Below are 16,188 nucleotides of genomic sequence, written 5' to 3'. Positions count from 1 at the left end.
AGGGAAGGGAAGGGAAGGGAAGGGAAGGGAAGGGAAGGGAAGGGAAGGGAAGGGAAAGAAAAGAGAAAAGAAAAGGGGAGGGGAGGGAAGGGAAGGAGGGAAGGAAAGGAAAGATAGAAAAGAAAGGTGGCTCGTGCCTGTAATCCCAGCATTTTGGGAGGGCGAGGCGGGCAGATCACTTGAGGCCATGAGCTCGAGATCAGCCTGGCCAACATGGCCACTGTCTCTACTAAAAATTACAAAAATTAGCCGGGCATGGTGTCTTCGCGCGCCTATAATCCCAGCTATCCCTTGAACCTGGAGGTGGAAGTGGCAGTGAGCTGCACATTGCGCTACTGCACTCCAGCCTGGGGTACAAGAGCGAGACTCCGTTTCAAAAAAAAAAAAAAAGAAACAAAAAGTGTGCCTTAAAATAGATGAAGTACTGTATTATTATTATTATTAGACGGCTGGAGCCAGAACTAGTTAGCATTTTGTGCCTCGAGATTCAAATTCCAGGTCTACCATTTATTCCTTGGGTGACTTTTTTTTGGCGGGGGGGAGGAGGACAGGGTCTCACCTTGTCGCCCAGACTGGAGTGAAGTGGCACGAACTCGGCTCACCGCTACCTCCGCCTACCGGGTTCAAGCAATTCTCCTGCCTCAGCCTCCCGAGTAGCTGGGATTACAGGCGCGCGCCACTACCGCCCGGCTAATCCTTGCGTGACTTTAAGCAAGATACTTGATCTCTCTGTGCCTCAGTTTCCTCACCCGCAGAATGAGTATCAATAGTTCCTCCTACACCAAACTGTATGGGCTATTATTAAATATGCGAATACTCAGAAAGTACCTGGTACAAAGTAGCGCTATTACTGCTATTATTTAGAACAAAGTTATTGTTTCCAGGTTTGGAGGTGGGCTAGCGGAGGGAGGAGAGGACGCACAGGTCCGCCTTTCAGAAAAGAGATCCAGGGTTTACCCTGCCTCGCAAGTGGACTGGGCCCGGGATCCCGAGCCCCGCCCCCTCACGCCCCGCCCCGCCCCGCCCCGCCCCGCTCCGCTCTTGCTGGCCGAGACTCTGCGCTACTCTCGCGCTCTTTGAAAGTGCGCGAGCTCCGACCGAGACCTGGGCCGGCGGTTGGTCGGCCGAAACCATCTGCTGCGTTACATGGGGGGAGGTGAGCGCCTACACAGCCACACTTTTTGCAATCTTCAGCTTTTCAGGCCTAGGTCCTGGTTTTATTTTAGCTTTCAGAGCTTCTCTGCAGGCTCGAATTTCCAAGAGGCAGCCCGAGTCCCTGGGGAGAGGGTCATCGTGGCTCTCCTCGGCGCCTTCCACCTCTGGACGGGCAACCGGTGGGAGAGGACGCCGGTGGGCGGGGGGAAGGAGGCGGCCCTAGCGCCATTTTGTGGGAGCGAAGCGGTCGCTGGGCTGCGCTTGGGTCCGTCGCTGCCTCGGTGTCCCTGTCGGGCTTCCCAGCAGCGGCCTAGTGGGTGAGTCGCGGAGCCTTCTCACTGAGGATGCCGTAGGTGCTTCGGCTCTCGCCTTGGGGCGGCCCGAGGCGGACGCAGCGGCTTCGGCCCTTGCCCCGGGATGTGAGTCGTGAGACCGGGCCTAGTTCTGCCCGAGCGGGCTCGCGCGGGAGCGTCGTCAGGTCCGGGCACAGGGAGGCCGCTGGTGCAGAAACGGGGAGCCGGGCCCGTGGTGCCGCGCAGGCTGAGGCGGAGGTTGGCCCCGGCCCCGGCCCCGGCCCCGGACAGTGCCGGAGCCTTCGGTACTTTGTACTCCGAGGGACGCTGCCAGCTCGGCCTGGTGCTCCTGCGCCCCACCCCGGGCCGCGCTGAGAAACTCCTCCCTCGGCTGGCACGCGCGGGCTTCTGGGAGGCGGCAGCCGGCTCCGCCACGACCTGTCGCCGCGGGCCTTGCGGCTCGGGCTCATGGAGCTCCCGGAAGCTCCAAAATGAGGAACAGAGAAGAACTTTTCTCCTGTTCTTTACACCTGATTCACTGCCCATATTCAGTCTTCAGGTTCAGCTGATGGATCGCTTGCTTAGGAAGATCGACTTGGACCCATCACGCCCATGCCTCAGCCAGTTAGGCTCTTCCCCTACTTTCAGGATTACTTAACGACTTCCACGATGGTCATAAAATAGCTACTGTTTATTGTTCCCTTGCATACCCCAGCTTGTAACCAGAAAGCCACGTTGGACTCAGTTTCAGTACCTGACGCATCTATAAGTCTTCAGGGAAAGTTTTTTGAATGAATGAACTGGCGAGGCATCAGATTTTGACAGGAAATCACTACCCTTACCTTCACCTCGTCATTTTTCAGAGATAACCAATGCATGTACGAATCCAGACAAGAATTTTTCTGGAAGTCAGAACACTAAGATGGTTTGGGTATTATCGTTATAAGGAAACAGTTACTGTGACGTGAATGTTGTTCATTCATATCTCTTTTCCCTTTAAGAAAAGTAAAAGATGTCTGAATATATTCGGGTAACCGAAGATGAGAACGATGAGCCCATTGAAATACCATCGGAAGACGATGGGACGGTGCTGCTGTCCACGGTCACAGCCCAGTTTCCAGGGGCGTGTGGGCTTCGCTACAGGAATCCAGTGTCTCAATGTATGAGAGGTGTCCGACTGGTAGAAGGAATTCTGCATGCCCCCGATGCTGGCTGGGGAAATCTGGTTTATGTTGTCAACTATCCGAAAGGTTTGTTACTATTTGGTTTTGTAATCATGCTGAAATGTGGTCGGGTGTGTGTCTCATCCATGGATCTTAGCCTTGTTTCCTGGCAGAATGTCTCCTGTAACTTCAGTATTTCCTTGAACTTCACTATTAGACAAGTTTGGAAGACCATGAGTCTAAATTTATGGAAACTGGGGATTATAGATCATTTTAAAAGAGAAAGCGATGTATTTTAAAAATATCTGAATAAGCTTTACCAAGTTGATGCCAAATTTAAGGAATTACTAATAATGTTTTGCGCTTCTATCAGTGTTGTAAGTAGATTCTTCTGAAGTGCGCGAGTATTTGGATTTGATCATTGTCCTTTTGGTCTTACATCATTCATTTGGCACATGTGACTTCATTTCTTCCCTTAAATGAACAAACAGTTGCAGTAGCCAAATCTTGAATTAGTGTAGTTCCAATTACAATTTTGAGGTTCTGATCTTATCCTTCTCGCTGCCTCTTATCACTGATGTTCTAAATCTAAGAAAAGGAAGCATGAGAAATAGCTAATTTTCGCATTTTGAAGTAGTGTACTGTTAATAGTCGATCTGTGTGTTCCTTTTATTATAACTTGGTATTGCAACAAAGTCTTATCAAATTTGGTCAGTATGCAAGACACTCTTTTACATGTGTAGAAAAACTTTAGGGCCAGGCACGGTGGCTCATGCTTGTAATCCCAGCACTTGGGAGGCCGAGGTGGGTGGATCACCTGAGGTCAGGAGTTTGAGACCAGCCTGGCCAACATGATGAAACCCCATCTCTATTAAAAACAAAAAATTAGCTGGATGTGGTGGGTGCCTGTAATCCTAGCTACTCTGGAGGCTGAGGCAGGAGAAGAATCGCTTGAACCGGGAGGCGGAGGTTGCAGTGAATAGATTATGCCATTGCACTCCAGCCTGAGCAACAAGAGCGAAACTCCGTCTCAAAACAAAAAGAAAAAAAACGAAAACAAAAATTAGCTGGGTGTGGTGGCGGGCGCCTTGTAGTCCCAGCTACTCTGGAGGCTGAGGCAGGAGAATCGCTTAAACCTGGGAGGCAGAGATTACAGTGAGCTGAGATTGCACCACTGCACTCCAGCCTGGGTGACAGAGCAAGACTTTGGCTCAAAAAAATATATAATGAAATAATAATAATAATTAATAATGGGCCGGGCGCGGTGGCTCAAGCCTGTAATCCCAGCACTTTGGGAGGCCGAGGCGGGTGGATCACGAGGTCAGGAGATCGAGACCATCCTGGCTAACACGGTGAAACCCTGTCTCTACTAAAAATACAAAAAACTAGCCGGGCGTGGTGGCGGGCGCCTGTAGTCTCAGCTACTTGGGAGGCTGAGGCGGGAGAATGACGTGAACCCGGGAGGCGGAGCTTGCAGTGAGCTGAGATCACGCCACTGCACTCCAGCCTGGGAGACACAGCGAGACTCCGTCTCAAAAAAAAATAATAATAATAATAATTAATAATGTAAACTGGGGGTTTTTAGTATGCTGTTTCTTCAGCCATTGGGTATAGATTAATATTTACCCAAATTTAAAATGTCAGGCTGGGTACAGTGGCTCACACCTGTAATTCCAGCACTTTGGGAGGCTGAGGTGAGCAGATCACCTGAGGTCCGAAGTTCAAGACCAGCCTGGCCAACGTGGTGAAACCCCGTCTCTACTAAAAATACAAAACTTAGACAGGCGCGGTGGTTTGCATCTGTAGTCTTAGTTACTGGGGAGGTTGAGGCAGGAGAATTGCTTGAACCCAGGAGGTGGAGGTTGCAGTAAGCTGAGATGGTGCCACTGCTCTCCAGCCTGGGCAGCAGAGCGGGACACCGTCTCAAAAAAAAGAAAAAGGGCCGGGTGCGGTGGCTCAAGCCTGTAATCCCAGCACTTTGGGAGGCCGAGACGGGTGGATCACGAGGTCAGGAGATCAAGACCATCCTGGCTAACGCGGTGAAACCCCGTCTCTACTAAAAATACAAAAAACTAGCCGGGCGAGGTGGCGGGCGCCTGTAGTCCCAGCTACTCGGGAGGCTGAGGCAGGAGAATGGCGTAAACCCGGGAGGCGGAGCTTGCAGTGAGCTGAGATCCGGCCACTGCACTCCAGCCTGGGCGACAGAGCGAGACTCCGTCTCAAAAAAAAAAAAGAAAAGAAAAAAATGTCATTTAATTTATCTCTCCAGGCCAGACACAGTGGCTCACACCTGTAATCCCAGCTACTCAGGAGACTGAGGCAGGAGAATCACTTAATCACTTGAACCCAGGAGGCAGAGGTTGCAGTGAGGGGAGATTACATCACTGCACTCCAGCCTGGGTGACAGAATGAGAATCCGTCTCAAAAAAAAAAAAAATTATCTCCCTTTCTCTTCTAAATAACCTAAGGTTAAGGTTGTGTAGGAGTTTTTTGTTGTTGTTGTTTGTTTTTTGAGATGGAGTCTTGCTCTGTCACCCAGGCTGGAGTGCAGTGGCGCGATCTTGGCTCACTGCAACCTCCACCTCTGGGGTTCAAGTAGTTCTCTGCCTCAGCCTCCTGAGTAGCTGGGATTACAGGCGCCTGCCACCACGACCGGCTAATTTTTGTATTTTTATCTATTTATTTATTTTATTTTATTTTGAGACAAAGTCTCGCCCAGGCTGGAGTGCAGTGGCACAGTCTTGGCTCACTGCAACCTCTGCCTCTTGGGTTCAGGCAATTCTCCTGCCTCAGCCTCCCAAGTAACTGGGATTACAGGCGCCTGCCACCGAGCCCGGCTAATTTTTTTGTGTGTTTTTAGCATAGATGGAGTTTCACCATCTTAGCCAGGCTGGTCTTGAACTCTTGACCTTGTGATCCACCTGCCTCAGCCTCCCAAAGTGCTGGGATTACAGGTGTGAGCCACCATGCCCAGCTGGTTATGTTTTTTTAAGTAAGCCAAACTTTTGGTTTCTTTTTCTTTTTTGAAATTAGAGATGGGGGCTCTTGCTCTGTTGCCTAGGCATATTGTAGTGGCTGTTCATAGACACCCTGCAGCCTCAAACTCCTGGACTCTAAGGCAGGAGTTTGTTGGAACTTCCTTCCTCAGCCTCCTGAGTTGTTGGAACTTACAGGCATATACACCACTGTGCCTGGTTTTCCATTTTATTGCAAAAGCTGTGTATTGTCGAATGTTTAGGAAAGATAAAAGTGAAATCTACATCAGGAGATACAAGTTGCTGATACTTAAAGTCAAAGTGAAGTAGAATTATTTTTGTTTTGATAAACCTTTTGAGAGAGATTGTAATCTGGAAGTACTACAAAAAACAAAATTGGAAATCACTGAATTTGCACCAGAAAAGCACCTCAGACACTAAACTTAAGCCTTTATTCTGTCCTCTAGAGCAAAAATCACTTCTTGCAAGTTTTCAGTGTCTTACTCTTCTTAGAGTCTTCTTTTTGCTTCTCATTTCTGGATGTAGGAGGTAGTGTTTTTAAAGAAGTGCTAAGTCTAAAAGGTTTCTGCTCATTTTATTTAGATAACAAAAGAAAAATGGATGAGACAGATGCTTCATCAGCAGTGAAAGTGAAAAGAGCAGTCCAGAAAACATCCGATTTAATAGTGTTGGGTCTCCCATGGAAAACAACTGAACAGGACCTGAAAGAGTATTTTAGTACCTTTGGAGAAGTTCTTATGGTGCAGGTAAACTTCGATTGCATCAAACAGTTTTTCTTTACAGTGAATGAGCATCTGGCATTTATTTATTGGTATACATAGAGATGGGGTCTCACTATGTTGCCTATGCTCTGGTGTTGAACTCCTGGGCTCAAACTGTCCTCCCACCTCAACCCCAGTGTGCTGAGCCATGATGCCTTAGCCACATTCTTGTTACTTTTTTTTTTTTTTTGGAGACCAAGTCTCACTTTGCTGTCCAGGCTGGAGTGCAGTGGCACTATCTTGGCTCACTGCAAACCTCCACCTCCTGGGTTTAAGCGATTTCTCCTGTCTTTAAGCGATTTCTCCTGTCTTAGCCTCCTGTATCTGGGATTACAGGCGCACATTATCACGCCTGGCTAATTTTGTATTTTTTAGTAGAGACAGGGTTTCACCAGTTGGCCAGGCTGTTCTTGAACTCCTGACCTCAGGTGATCCACCTGCCTTGGCCTCCCAGTGCTGGGATTACAGGTGTGAGCCACCGTGCCCGGCCATATTCTTGTTATTTTAATGGCACTGTACTTCCTGTTACACAAATGATACTTCCAATATTTGTTATATTTACACACATATCTTGTACTCTATATTATTACCTTCAATATTGTAAAATCCTGCTGTTGCGTGAAGGCTTAAGGGAATTAGGTGATAATAGCTTTTTATCTTTGAATTCATTCTAAGACATTCTGTTAAAATCCTGTTGTGGTGGCTCATGCCTGTAATCCCAGCATTTTGGTAGGCTGAGGTAGGAGGATTGCTTGAGGCCAGGAGTTCAAGACCACCTTAGCCAACATAATCCAGACTCAGGATTGCTTGAGGCCAGGAGTTCAAGACCACCTTAGCCAACATAATCCAGACTCAGTTTCTCTTTTTTTCTTTTTGGAGACAGGGTCTGGCTCTGTCAGCCAGGCTCTAGAGTGCAGTGGTGCAATTTAGGCTTGCTGCAACCTCTGCCTCCTGGATTCAAGCTATTCTTGTGCTTCAGCCTGCCAAGTAGCTGGGACTACAGACGCATGCCACTATACCTGGCTAATTTTTGTATTTTTTGTAGAGATAGGGTTTCACTGTGTTGCCCAGGCTGGACTTTAACTCCTGTGCTCAAGTTATCCAGCCTCCGAAAGCGCTGGGAATACAGGTGTGAGCCACCACGCCTGGCCCCATCTCTCTTTTTTTTAAGAACTCAAAAACATTTCTGTTGTATAAGTGAGTTTTGCTCTATTGTTAACACGGTATGGATTCAATATTAACCTCCTTGTTTTTACTCTGAAGACTAACTTGGTTTAAGTTTTAAACAACTGCATCCAGTTAAAACCATTCAAATTGTTTTTTAAGGAACTATGATTTGGGCGTGGAATGTGTATGTGTACTGTTAGAGTAAACTTAAATCATCCTTTCTAGGTCAAGAAAGATCTTAAGACTGGTCATTCAAAGGGGTTTGGCTTTGTTCGTTTTACGGAATATGAAACACAGGTGAAAGTAATGTCACAGCGACATATGATAGATGGACGATGGTGTGACTGTAAACTTCCTAATTCTAAGGTACTTGGGTCTGTGCTTTGGGATTTTTTGCTGACAAACTTCCTTAGAAGATTGTAAGATAAAATGTAAACACACTTAGAAAAGATAGTGGTAGGGTGTGTTCATGAAATCCTTTTGTCTTGTTGAAGTCTTTGGCCCTTAATGCATGCTGAATATTTTATGCTTGTTTGAAATATTTAGTTTATTACTTCTCCAAATGAAACCTTTGTTCATTTTGTTCTTCCTTTTTGTTATGCATGGAAAAGAGGAAAGATTATTTGTCAAGTTAACAGTTTCTTACATAGTTATATGTTAAAACATAAAGACAATCAGAATACGTACATTAATCTTGTTATAAAGACCTTTTTCCAAGCAAACAAATAACATTTGCTTATTTGGAACATCATCATCTTTGCCAGGAGATTGCGTATTTATTGATTTTCTCAAATCCAAATACAGTCATGCGTCACATGGCAAAGTTCATCAGTCAGCAGCAGACCACGTGTACAGCAGTGGTCCCATAAGATTATAACACTGTTTTTATGGTACCCTTTCTATGTTTAGATACACAGATACTTACAATCATGTTACAGTCAGTCACCTACAGTGTTGAGTACAGTAACTTGGAAGTTTGTGGCCTGGGAGCAATAGGCTATACCATCTAGCCTAAGTGTGGGGTAGGCTGTGCTATCTGGGTTTATATGATGTTTGCACAATGACGATCTTTTGTTTGTTTGTTTGTTTGTTTGAGACAGTGTCTCACTTTGTCGTCCAGGCTGGAGTACAGTGGTGCGATCTCAGCTCACTGCAAGCTCCACCTTCTGGGTTCACGCCATTCTCCTGCCTCAGCCTACTGAGTAGCTGGGACTACAGGCGCCTGCCAACACGCTTGGCTGATTTTTTGTATTTTTAGTAGAGATGGGGTTTCGCCATGTTAGCCAGGATGGTCTTTTATTTTTTTTATTTTTTTTTTTTTTTTGAGATGGAGTCTCGCTCTGTCACCCAGGCTGGAGTACAGTGACCGGATCTCAGCTCACACTGCAAGCTCCGCCTCCCGGGTTTATGCCATTCTCCTGCCTCAGCCTCCCAAGTAGCTGGGACTACAGGCGCCCGCCACCTCGCCCGGCTAGTTTTTTGTATTTTTTAGTAGAGACGGGGTTTCACCGGGTTAGGCAGGATGGTCTCAATCTCCGGACGTTGTGATCCGCCCGTCTCGGCCTCCCAAAGTGCTGGGATTACAGGCTTGAGCCACCGCTCCCGGCCGCCAGGATGGTCTTAATCTTCTGGCCTCATGATCTGCCCAGCCACTGCGCCTGGCTTTTTTTTTTTTTTTTTTGAGACGGAGTTTTGCTCTTGTTGCCCAAGCTGGAGTGCAATGGCGTGCTCTTGGGTCACTGCAATCTCCGCCTTCCAGGTTCCAGCAATTCTCCTGCCTCAGCTTCCCGAGCTTCTGGGATTACAGTCATGCACCACTATGCCTGGCTAACTTTATATTTTTAGTAGAGATGGGGTTTCTCCGTGTTGGTCAGGCTTATTTTGAACTCCTGACCTCAGGTGATCCACCTGCCTTGGCCTCCCAAAGTGTGGGGATTACAGGCGTGAGCCACTGTGCCTGGCCTTTTTTTTTTTTTTTTTTTTTTTTTTTTTGAGACGGAGTTTTACTCTTGTTGCTCAGTCTAGAGTGTAAAGGTGCAATCTTGGCTCACTGCAACCTCCACCTCCTGGATTCAAGTGATTCTCCTGCCTCAGCCTCCCAAGATGCTGGGATTGCAGGCACCTGCCACCACACCCAGCTAATTTTTGTATTAGTAGAGCTGGGGGTTCACCATGTTGACCAGGCTGGTCTTGAACTCCAGACCTCAGGTGATCCACCCGCCTCGGCCTCTCAAAGTGCTGGGATTACAGGCGTTCACCACCACACCTGGCCACAATGATGAAATTGTGTAATGGCTCATGATGTATTTCTCAGAACATATGTCCATCGTGATGTGATGCATGACTGTACTTTTGTTACTTAAAACGTTACTCTTCACTGAAGCCTTTTAAGAAAAAAAATGCTGATGCAAAAAATTAAGGGTATGTCTACTTTTTAATGATTCACTGCTATCCAAGGCAGAATGATTTTGTTATATCCCTTACCTTAATGCTTTTTTCATTGTTCATAACATATTTCTGAGTTTTTTTTCTTCCTTTTGATTTGATCAGCAAAGCCAAGATGAGCCTTTGAGAAGCAGAAAAGTGTTTGTGGGGCGCTGTACAGAGGACATGACTGAGGATGAGCTGCGGGAGTTCTTCTCTCAGTACGGGGATGTGATGGATGTCTTCATCCCCAAGCCGTTCAGGGCCTTTGCCTTTGTTACATTTGCAGATGATCAGGTATTTTTCTCCTTAACAATATGTCCCGACCAGGCGTGGTGGCTCATGCTTGTAATCCCAGCACTTTGGGAGGCTGAGGTGGGCGGATCACGAGGTCAGGAGATCAAGACCATCCTGGCCAACATGGCGAAACCCTGTCTCTATTAAAATACAAAAAAAAAAAATTAGCTGGGTATGGTGGTGCACGCCTGTCGTCCCAGCTACTCTGGAGCCTGAGGTAGGGGAATCACTTGAACCCAGGAGGCGGAGGTGGCAGTGAGCTGAGATCACGCCACTGCACTCCAGCCTGGTGACAGAGCAAGACTGTCTCAAAAAAAAATATGTCCCAGGTAATTAGGTAATTTCTCTTGAACATTTCCCATCCAGCTAATTGCTAGTCTTAGCTGAGTTTTCTGACCTTGTAAGATGTAGGGTGTATGGGCCTAGACGTTTGTGATACCTGTATCTGATATCCCAAATGTAATATTTTTTAAAAATCTAAAAGTAAGTATACCTTTAGATAGTTTTCAGTATGTGGCATTTGGGAATGTTATATACCATTTTTTGTTTTGTTTTTTGTTTTTTGTTTGAGATAGAGTTTTGCTCTTGTTGCGCAGACTGGAGTGCAGTGGCACAATCTCGGTTCACTGCAACTTCCACCTAATGGGTTCAAGCAGTTCTCCTGCCTCAGCCTCCCAAGTAGCTGGGATTATAGGCGCCTGCTACCACGCCTAGCTAATTTATTTGTATTTTTAGTAGAGACACGGTTTCACCGTGTTGGCCAGGCTGGTCTCAAACTCCTGACCTCAGATGATCCGCCCACCTCAGCCTCCCTCCCAAAGTGCTGAGATTACAGGTGTGAGCCACCACACCTGGCCATTTTTTTGTATCTTTAGTAGAGACGGGGTTTCACTGTTTTGGTCTGGCTGGTCCTGCACTCCTGACCTCAGGTGATCCACCTGCCTCAGCCTCCCAAAGTGCTGGGACTACAGGCGCAAGCCACTGCTCCCGCTCCTGGTCCCCCCCCCCTTTTTTTTTTGAGACAAGGTCTCACTCCGTTGCCCAGGCTGGTGGAACACAGTGGTGTAATCAAAGCTCACTACATCCTAGAACTCCTGGGCTCAGCCTCCAGGGGAGGATCCTTCAGCTGCAGCCTCCTAAGTAGCTAGGACAGGTACATGCCACTATGCCCAGCTAATGTGGCATTTTGTGGGGTTTTTTTAATAGAGGTGGGGTCTCCCTGTGTCGTCCAGGCTGCCAGGCTAGTCTTCAACTCTTAGCCTTACCCAGTCCTCCCACCTTGGCCTCCCAAAGCGCTAGGATTACAGGCATGAGCCACCATGTCCAGCCTATGTCTTTTGAAAATCGACGGAAATATCACTGCTGCTATTAATAAAACTAAAAGCTGTATTGGGGGTTTAAATGAAATGAGCAGTCATTGCTTATTTTTCCTCTGGCTTTAGATAAATTAATGCTTGTAATCTAAGTTTTGTTGCTACTTTAAATGTATGAATCAATGGTTTAATCTTCTTTGTTTACATCCCTTATTTCTTATAGATTGCGCAGTCTCTTTGTGGAGAGGACTTGATCATTAAAGGAATCAGCGTTCATATATCCAATGCCGAACCTAAGCACAATAGCAATAGACAGTTAGAAAGAAGTGGAAGATTTGGTGGTAATCCAGGTGGCTTTGGGAATCAGGGTGGATTTGGTAATAGCAGAGGGGGTGGAGCTGGTTTGGGAAACAATCAAGGTAGTAATATGGGTGGTGGGATGAACTTTGGTGCATTCAGCATTAATCCAGCCATGATGGCTGCTGCCCAGGCAGCACTACAGAGCAGTTGGGGTATGATGGGCATGTTAGCCAGCCAGCAGAACCAGTCAGGCCCATCGGGTAATAACCAAAGCCAAGGCAACATGCAGAGGGAGCCAAACCAGGCCTTCGGTTCTGGAAATAACTCTTATAGTGGTTCTAATTCTGGTGCAGCAATTGGTTGGGGATCAGCATCAAATGCAGGGTCGGGCAGTGGTTTTAATGGAGGCTTTGGCTCAAGCATGGATTCTAAGTCTTCTGGCTGGGGAATGTAGGCAGTGGGGTTGTGGTTGGTGGTATAGAATGGTGGGAATTCAAATTTTTCTAAACTCATGGTAAGTATATTGTAAAATACGTATGTACTAAGAATTTTCAAAATTGGTTTGTTCAGTGTGGAGTATATTCAGCAGTATTTTTGACATTTTTCTTTAGAAAAAGGAAGAGCTAAAGGAATTTTATAAGTTTTGTTACATGAAAGGTTGAAATATTGAGTGGTTGAAAGTGAACTGCTGTTTGCCTGATTGGTAAACCAACACACTACAATTGATATCAAAAGGTTTCTCCTGTAATATTTTATCCCTGGACTTGTCAAGTGAATTCTTTGCATGTTCAAAATGGAAACCATTGATTAGAACTACATTCTTTACCCCTTGTTTTAATTTGAACCCCACCATATGGATTTTTTTCCTTAAGAAAATCTCCTTTTAGGAGATCATGGTGTCACAGTGTTTGGTTCTTTTGTTTTGTTTTTTAACACTTGTCTCCCCTCATATACAAAAGTACAATATGAAGCCTTCATTTAATCTCTGCAGTTCATCTCATTTCAAATGTTTATGGAAGAAGCACTTCATTGAAAGTAGTGCTGTAAATATTCTGCCATAGGAATACTTCTGTCTACATGCTTTCTCATTCAAGAATTCGTCATCACGCATCACAGGCCGCGTCTTTGACGGTGGGTGTCCCATTTTTATCCGCTACTCTTTATTTCATGGAGTCGTATCAACGCTATGAACGCAAGGCTGTGATATGGAACCAGAAGGCTGTTTGAACTTTTGAAACCTTGTGTGGGATTGATGGTGGTGCCGAGGCATGAAAGGCTAGTATGAGCGAGAAAAGGAGAGAGCGCGTGCAGAGACTTGGTGGTGCATAATGGATATTTTTTAACTTGGCGAGATGTGTCTCTCAATCCTGTGGCTTTGGTGAGAGAGTGTGCAGAGAGCAATGATAGCAAATAATGTACGAATGTTTTTTGCATTCAAAGGACATCCACATCTGTTGGAAGACTTTAAGTGAGTTTTTGTTCTTAGATAACCCACATTAGTTGAATGTGTTAAGTGAAATGATACTTGTACTCCCCCTACCCCTTTGTCAACTGCTGTGAATGCTGTATGGTGTGTGTTCTCTTCTGTTACTGATATGTAAGTGTGGCAATGTGAACTGAAGCTGATGGGCTGAGAACATGGACTGAGCTTGTGGTGTGCTTTGCAGGAGGACTTGAAGCAGAGTTCACCAGTGAGCTCAGGTGTCTCAAAGAAGGGTGGAAGTTCTAATGTCTGTTAGCTACCCATAAGAATGCTGTTTGCTGCAGTTCTGTGTCCTGTGCTTGGATGCTTTTTATAAGAGTTGTCATTGTTGGAAATTCTTAAATAAAACTGATTTAAATAATATGTGTCTTTGTTTTGCAGCCCTGAATGCAAAGAATTCATAGCAGTTAATTCCCCTTTTTTGACCCTTTTGAGATGGAACTTTCATAAAGTTTCTTGGCAGTAGTTTATTTTGCTTCAAATAAACTTATTTGAAAAGTTGTCTCAAGTCAAATGGATTCATCACCTGTCATGCATTGACACCTGATACCCAGACTTAATTGGTATTTGTTCTTGCATTGGCCAAAGTGAAAAGTTTTTTTTTTGTTTTGTTTTTGTTTTTTGTTTTTGTTTTTTTTTCTTTTGAAATCTAGTTTTGAATAAGTCTGGGTGACCGCACCTAAAATGGTAAGCAGTACCCTCCGGCTTTTTCTTAGTGCCTCTGTGCATTTGGGTGATGTTCTATTTACATGGCCTGTATAAATCTCCATTGGGAAATCATTCCTTCTAAAAAGATTATTTGGGAGAGTGGGCAAAATGTTGATTATTTTCTAATGCTTTGTAGCAAAGCATATCAATTGAAAAGGGAGTATCAGTACCTTCCTAGTTTGAGATTTGAAAAGTGGAATTAATTGCAATAGGGATAAAGTAGAAGAAACCACAAATTATCTTGTGCCTGAAATCCATTAAGAGGCCTGATAGCTTTAAGAATTAGGGTGGGTTGTCTGTCTGGAAGTGTTAAGTGGAATGGGCTTCGTCCTCCAGGAGGTGGGGGAATGTGGTAACATTGAATAAAGTTGAATAAAATCACTTACAAAACTCAGACTCTCACAATGCATTGTTAAGTATGTAAAAGCAATAACATTGATTCTCTGTTGTACTTTTTTGTAACTAATTCTGTGAGAGTTGAGCTCATTTTCTATAGTTGGAAGAATGCGACATTTGTTGTGTTAGTAGTTAATGCCCTTACCTAATTAGATTATGATAAATAGGTTTGTCATTTTGCAAGTTACGTGTTTTAAACATTTATAAATGAAGTCATCCTGTAGACTTGTAATCGCCACATTGTTTCGTTATTTGGTTTCCTCTGTAAAGGGATCTTGAGTTGTTTTAATTTTTTTTTTAATCTGCATCTAAATCTGCATGATTTCCAAACCCTGTACCATCTGAATTTTGCATTTTAGCACTTGCACTATTACTCAGCAGCAGTAACATGGTAACACTTAAAATGGTACTCGGGGACCTCCAAAGACTAAACTGACAAGCCTTCAAGAAGCCCAGGGGTAAGTTAACTTGTCGACGGCATGGTTTAATCCCTTCTTTACACTTGTGTAAATTTCAGTTACTGGTCTTAGAAGGCTTTCAATGTTGAGTAGCCTTTTATTAACATGTTTATGGTACTGCATAGATACGGGTATTTATTTTACCCTAAAAAGATTTTGAAGTTTAGAAGTACTTAAACTATTTGGCAAAGATTTGTTTTTAAAAATCTATTTGGTCATCTAAATGCATTCATTCTAAAAAATTTTTTGAACCAGCTAAATAAAAAATTTTTTTGACACCACAGTTTAGTGTCTGGAGTCTTACTGGAAAAACACGATTTCTTTTTATATGTGACATACAGATGCTGGAAAGTTACCTTTAAAAATTGAGTCTAAAAAAAGAAAATAAAAATTGAGTCTCAAGAAGTTGTACTTTATACTTTATATGCAATGAGGCCAAGACTCACGGTAAACTTTTACATGGAATGTTAACTGTTAGACTGAAAAACTTGAATGTTAGCTATTCAAACCTTTTAGGAAGGAATAGCCAGCTAAAATGAAATGAGATTTTTAAGGTTAAATCAGCACTTAAGTTTTGTCCTTAGTAGGAAAAAGTAGGAACTACTCCGTAATCCAAGAGATAATGTGTAATAGTAAGAATGATTTTGTTGTTGAGTACAAGCAAAGTAGCTCCTAACTGTGTATTAGTGTTCTGTACTTGACTCAACTGTTGTGTGATCTGTGCTCTTGTTAGGCATCACTGTGCCCAAGTATTTCATGTTCATTGTAAAGGGGAAAAAATTACAGATTTATCTATAACGTCACCACTTATTTCTAATGCCATTTTTCATCTTGTGGAAATGCCACGTTTTGATTCAGTCTTCTGAATTTGAACATTATTCAGGTTATTTCCAATTGCTGGGAATATCCTTACTGCTAAAATAAATTCTTAGCATTGAAATTGCTAAGTCGAAGATTATGCATGCTTTTTAAGGGCTTTTGAAATGTATTGCCAGTCTATGGCCTGCCACTCTCCCTGAACATGCCTGGTCTTGCTTAAAATGTATTGCCAAATAGTCCTTTGGGAAGTTTATGTTGTCTTTAACAATATGAAATAGTACTACTATTCACGTTCCTTTTGTCTGACAATTTGATAAGTGAATAATTGTATCCCACCAATTTGTGGTATTGGTTTTTAACATGGAAATTTTAGTCGGTACCTGGGCTGAAGTATTGTGTTTCCAGCCTACCTACCCCAAAAGATTCAAGGTTATCCTTGAATCAATACTGCTATA

At 44.4% G+C, this 16,188-nt stretch overlaps 1 protein-coding gene across 5 annotated transcripts in view; it reads left to right on the top strand.

The window, feature by feature from the left end:
* The first annotated feature begins 1,382 nt into the window (after nucleotides 1–1,382).
* Nucleotides 1,383–16,188, top strand: part of TARDBP (TAR DNA binding protein) — a 19,408-nt gene continuing 4,602 nt past the window's right edge. For 2 of the 5 annotated variants that reach the window (XR_013407971.1, XR_013407970.1), the window contains exons 1-8: nucleotides 1,383–1,472; nucleotides 2,450–2,698; nucleotides 6,190–6,353; nucleotides 7,761–7,901; nucleotides 10,086–10,256; nucleotides 11,793–13,000; nucleotides 13,734–14,039; nucleotides 14,816–14,914. Coding sequence is in view for 2 of the 5 variants with exons in the window: in XM_015151189.3 (XP_015006675.1) it covers nucleotides 2,461–2,698; nucleotides 6,190–6,353; nucleotides 7,761–7,901; nucleotides 10,086–10,256; nucleotides 11,793–12,323 (1,245 nt within the window). In the remaining 3 variants the exon portion in view is untranslated. Of the gene's footprint in view, nucleotides 1,473–2,449; nucleotides 2,699–6,189; nucleotides 6,354–7,760; nucleotides 7,902–10,085; nucleotides 10,279–11,098; nucleotides 11,474–11,792; nucleotides 13,714–13,733; nucleotides 15,198–16,188 lie in introns of those variants that run through there. The other 3 variants (XR_013407974.1, XM_015151189.3, XM_077974350.1) reach the window with 3 other exon arrangements.

The sequence above is a fragment of the Macaca mulatta genome, chromosome 1 (assembly GCF_049350105.2).
Source record: "Macaca mulatta isolate MMU2019108-1 chromosome 1, T2T-MMU8v2.0, whole genome shotgun sequence".
NCBI lineage: Eukaryota > Metazoa > Chordata > Mammalia > Primates > Cercopithecidae > Macaca > Macaca mulatta.
This window is presented reverse-complemented; position numbering and strand designations above follow the sequence as displayed.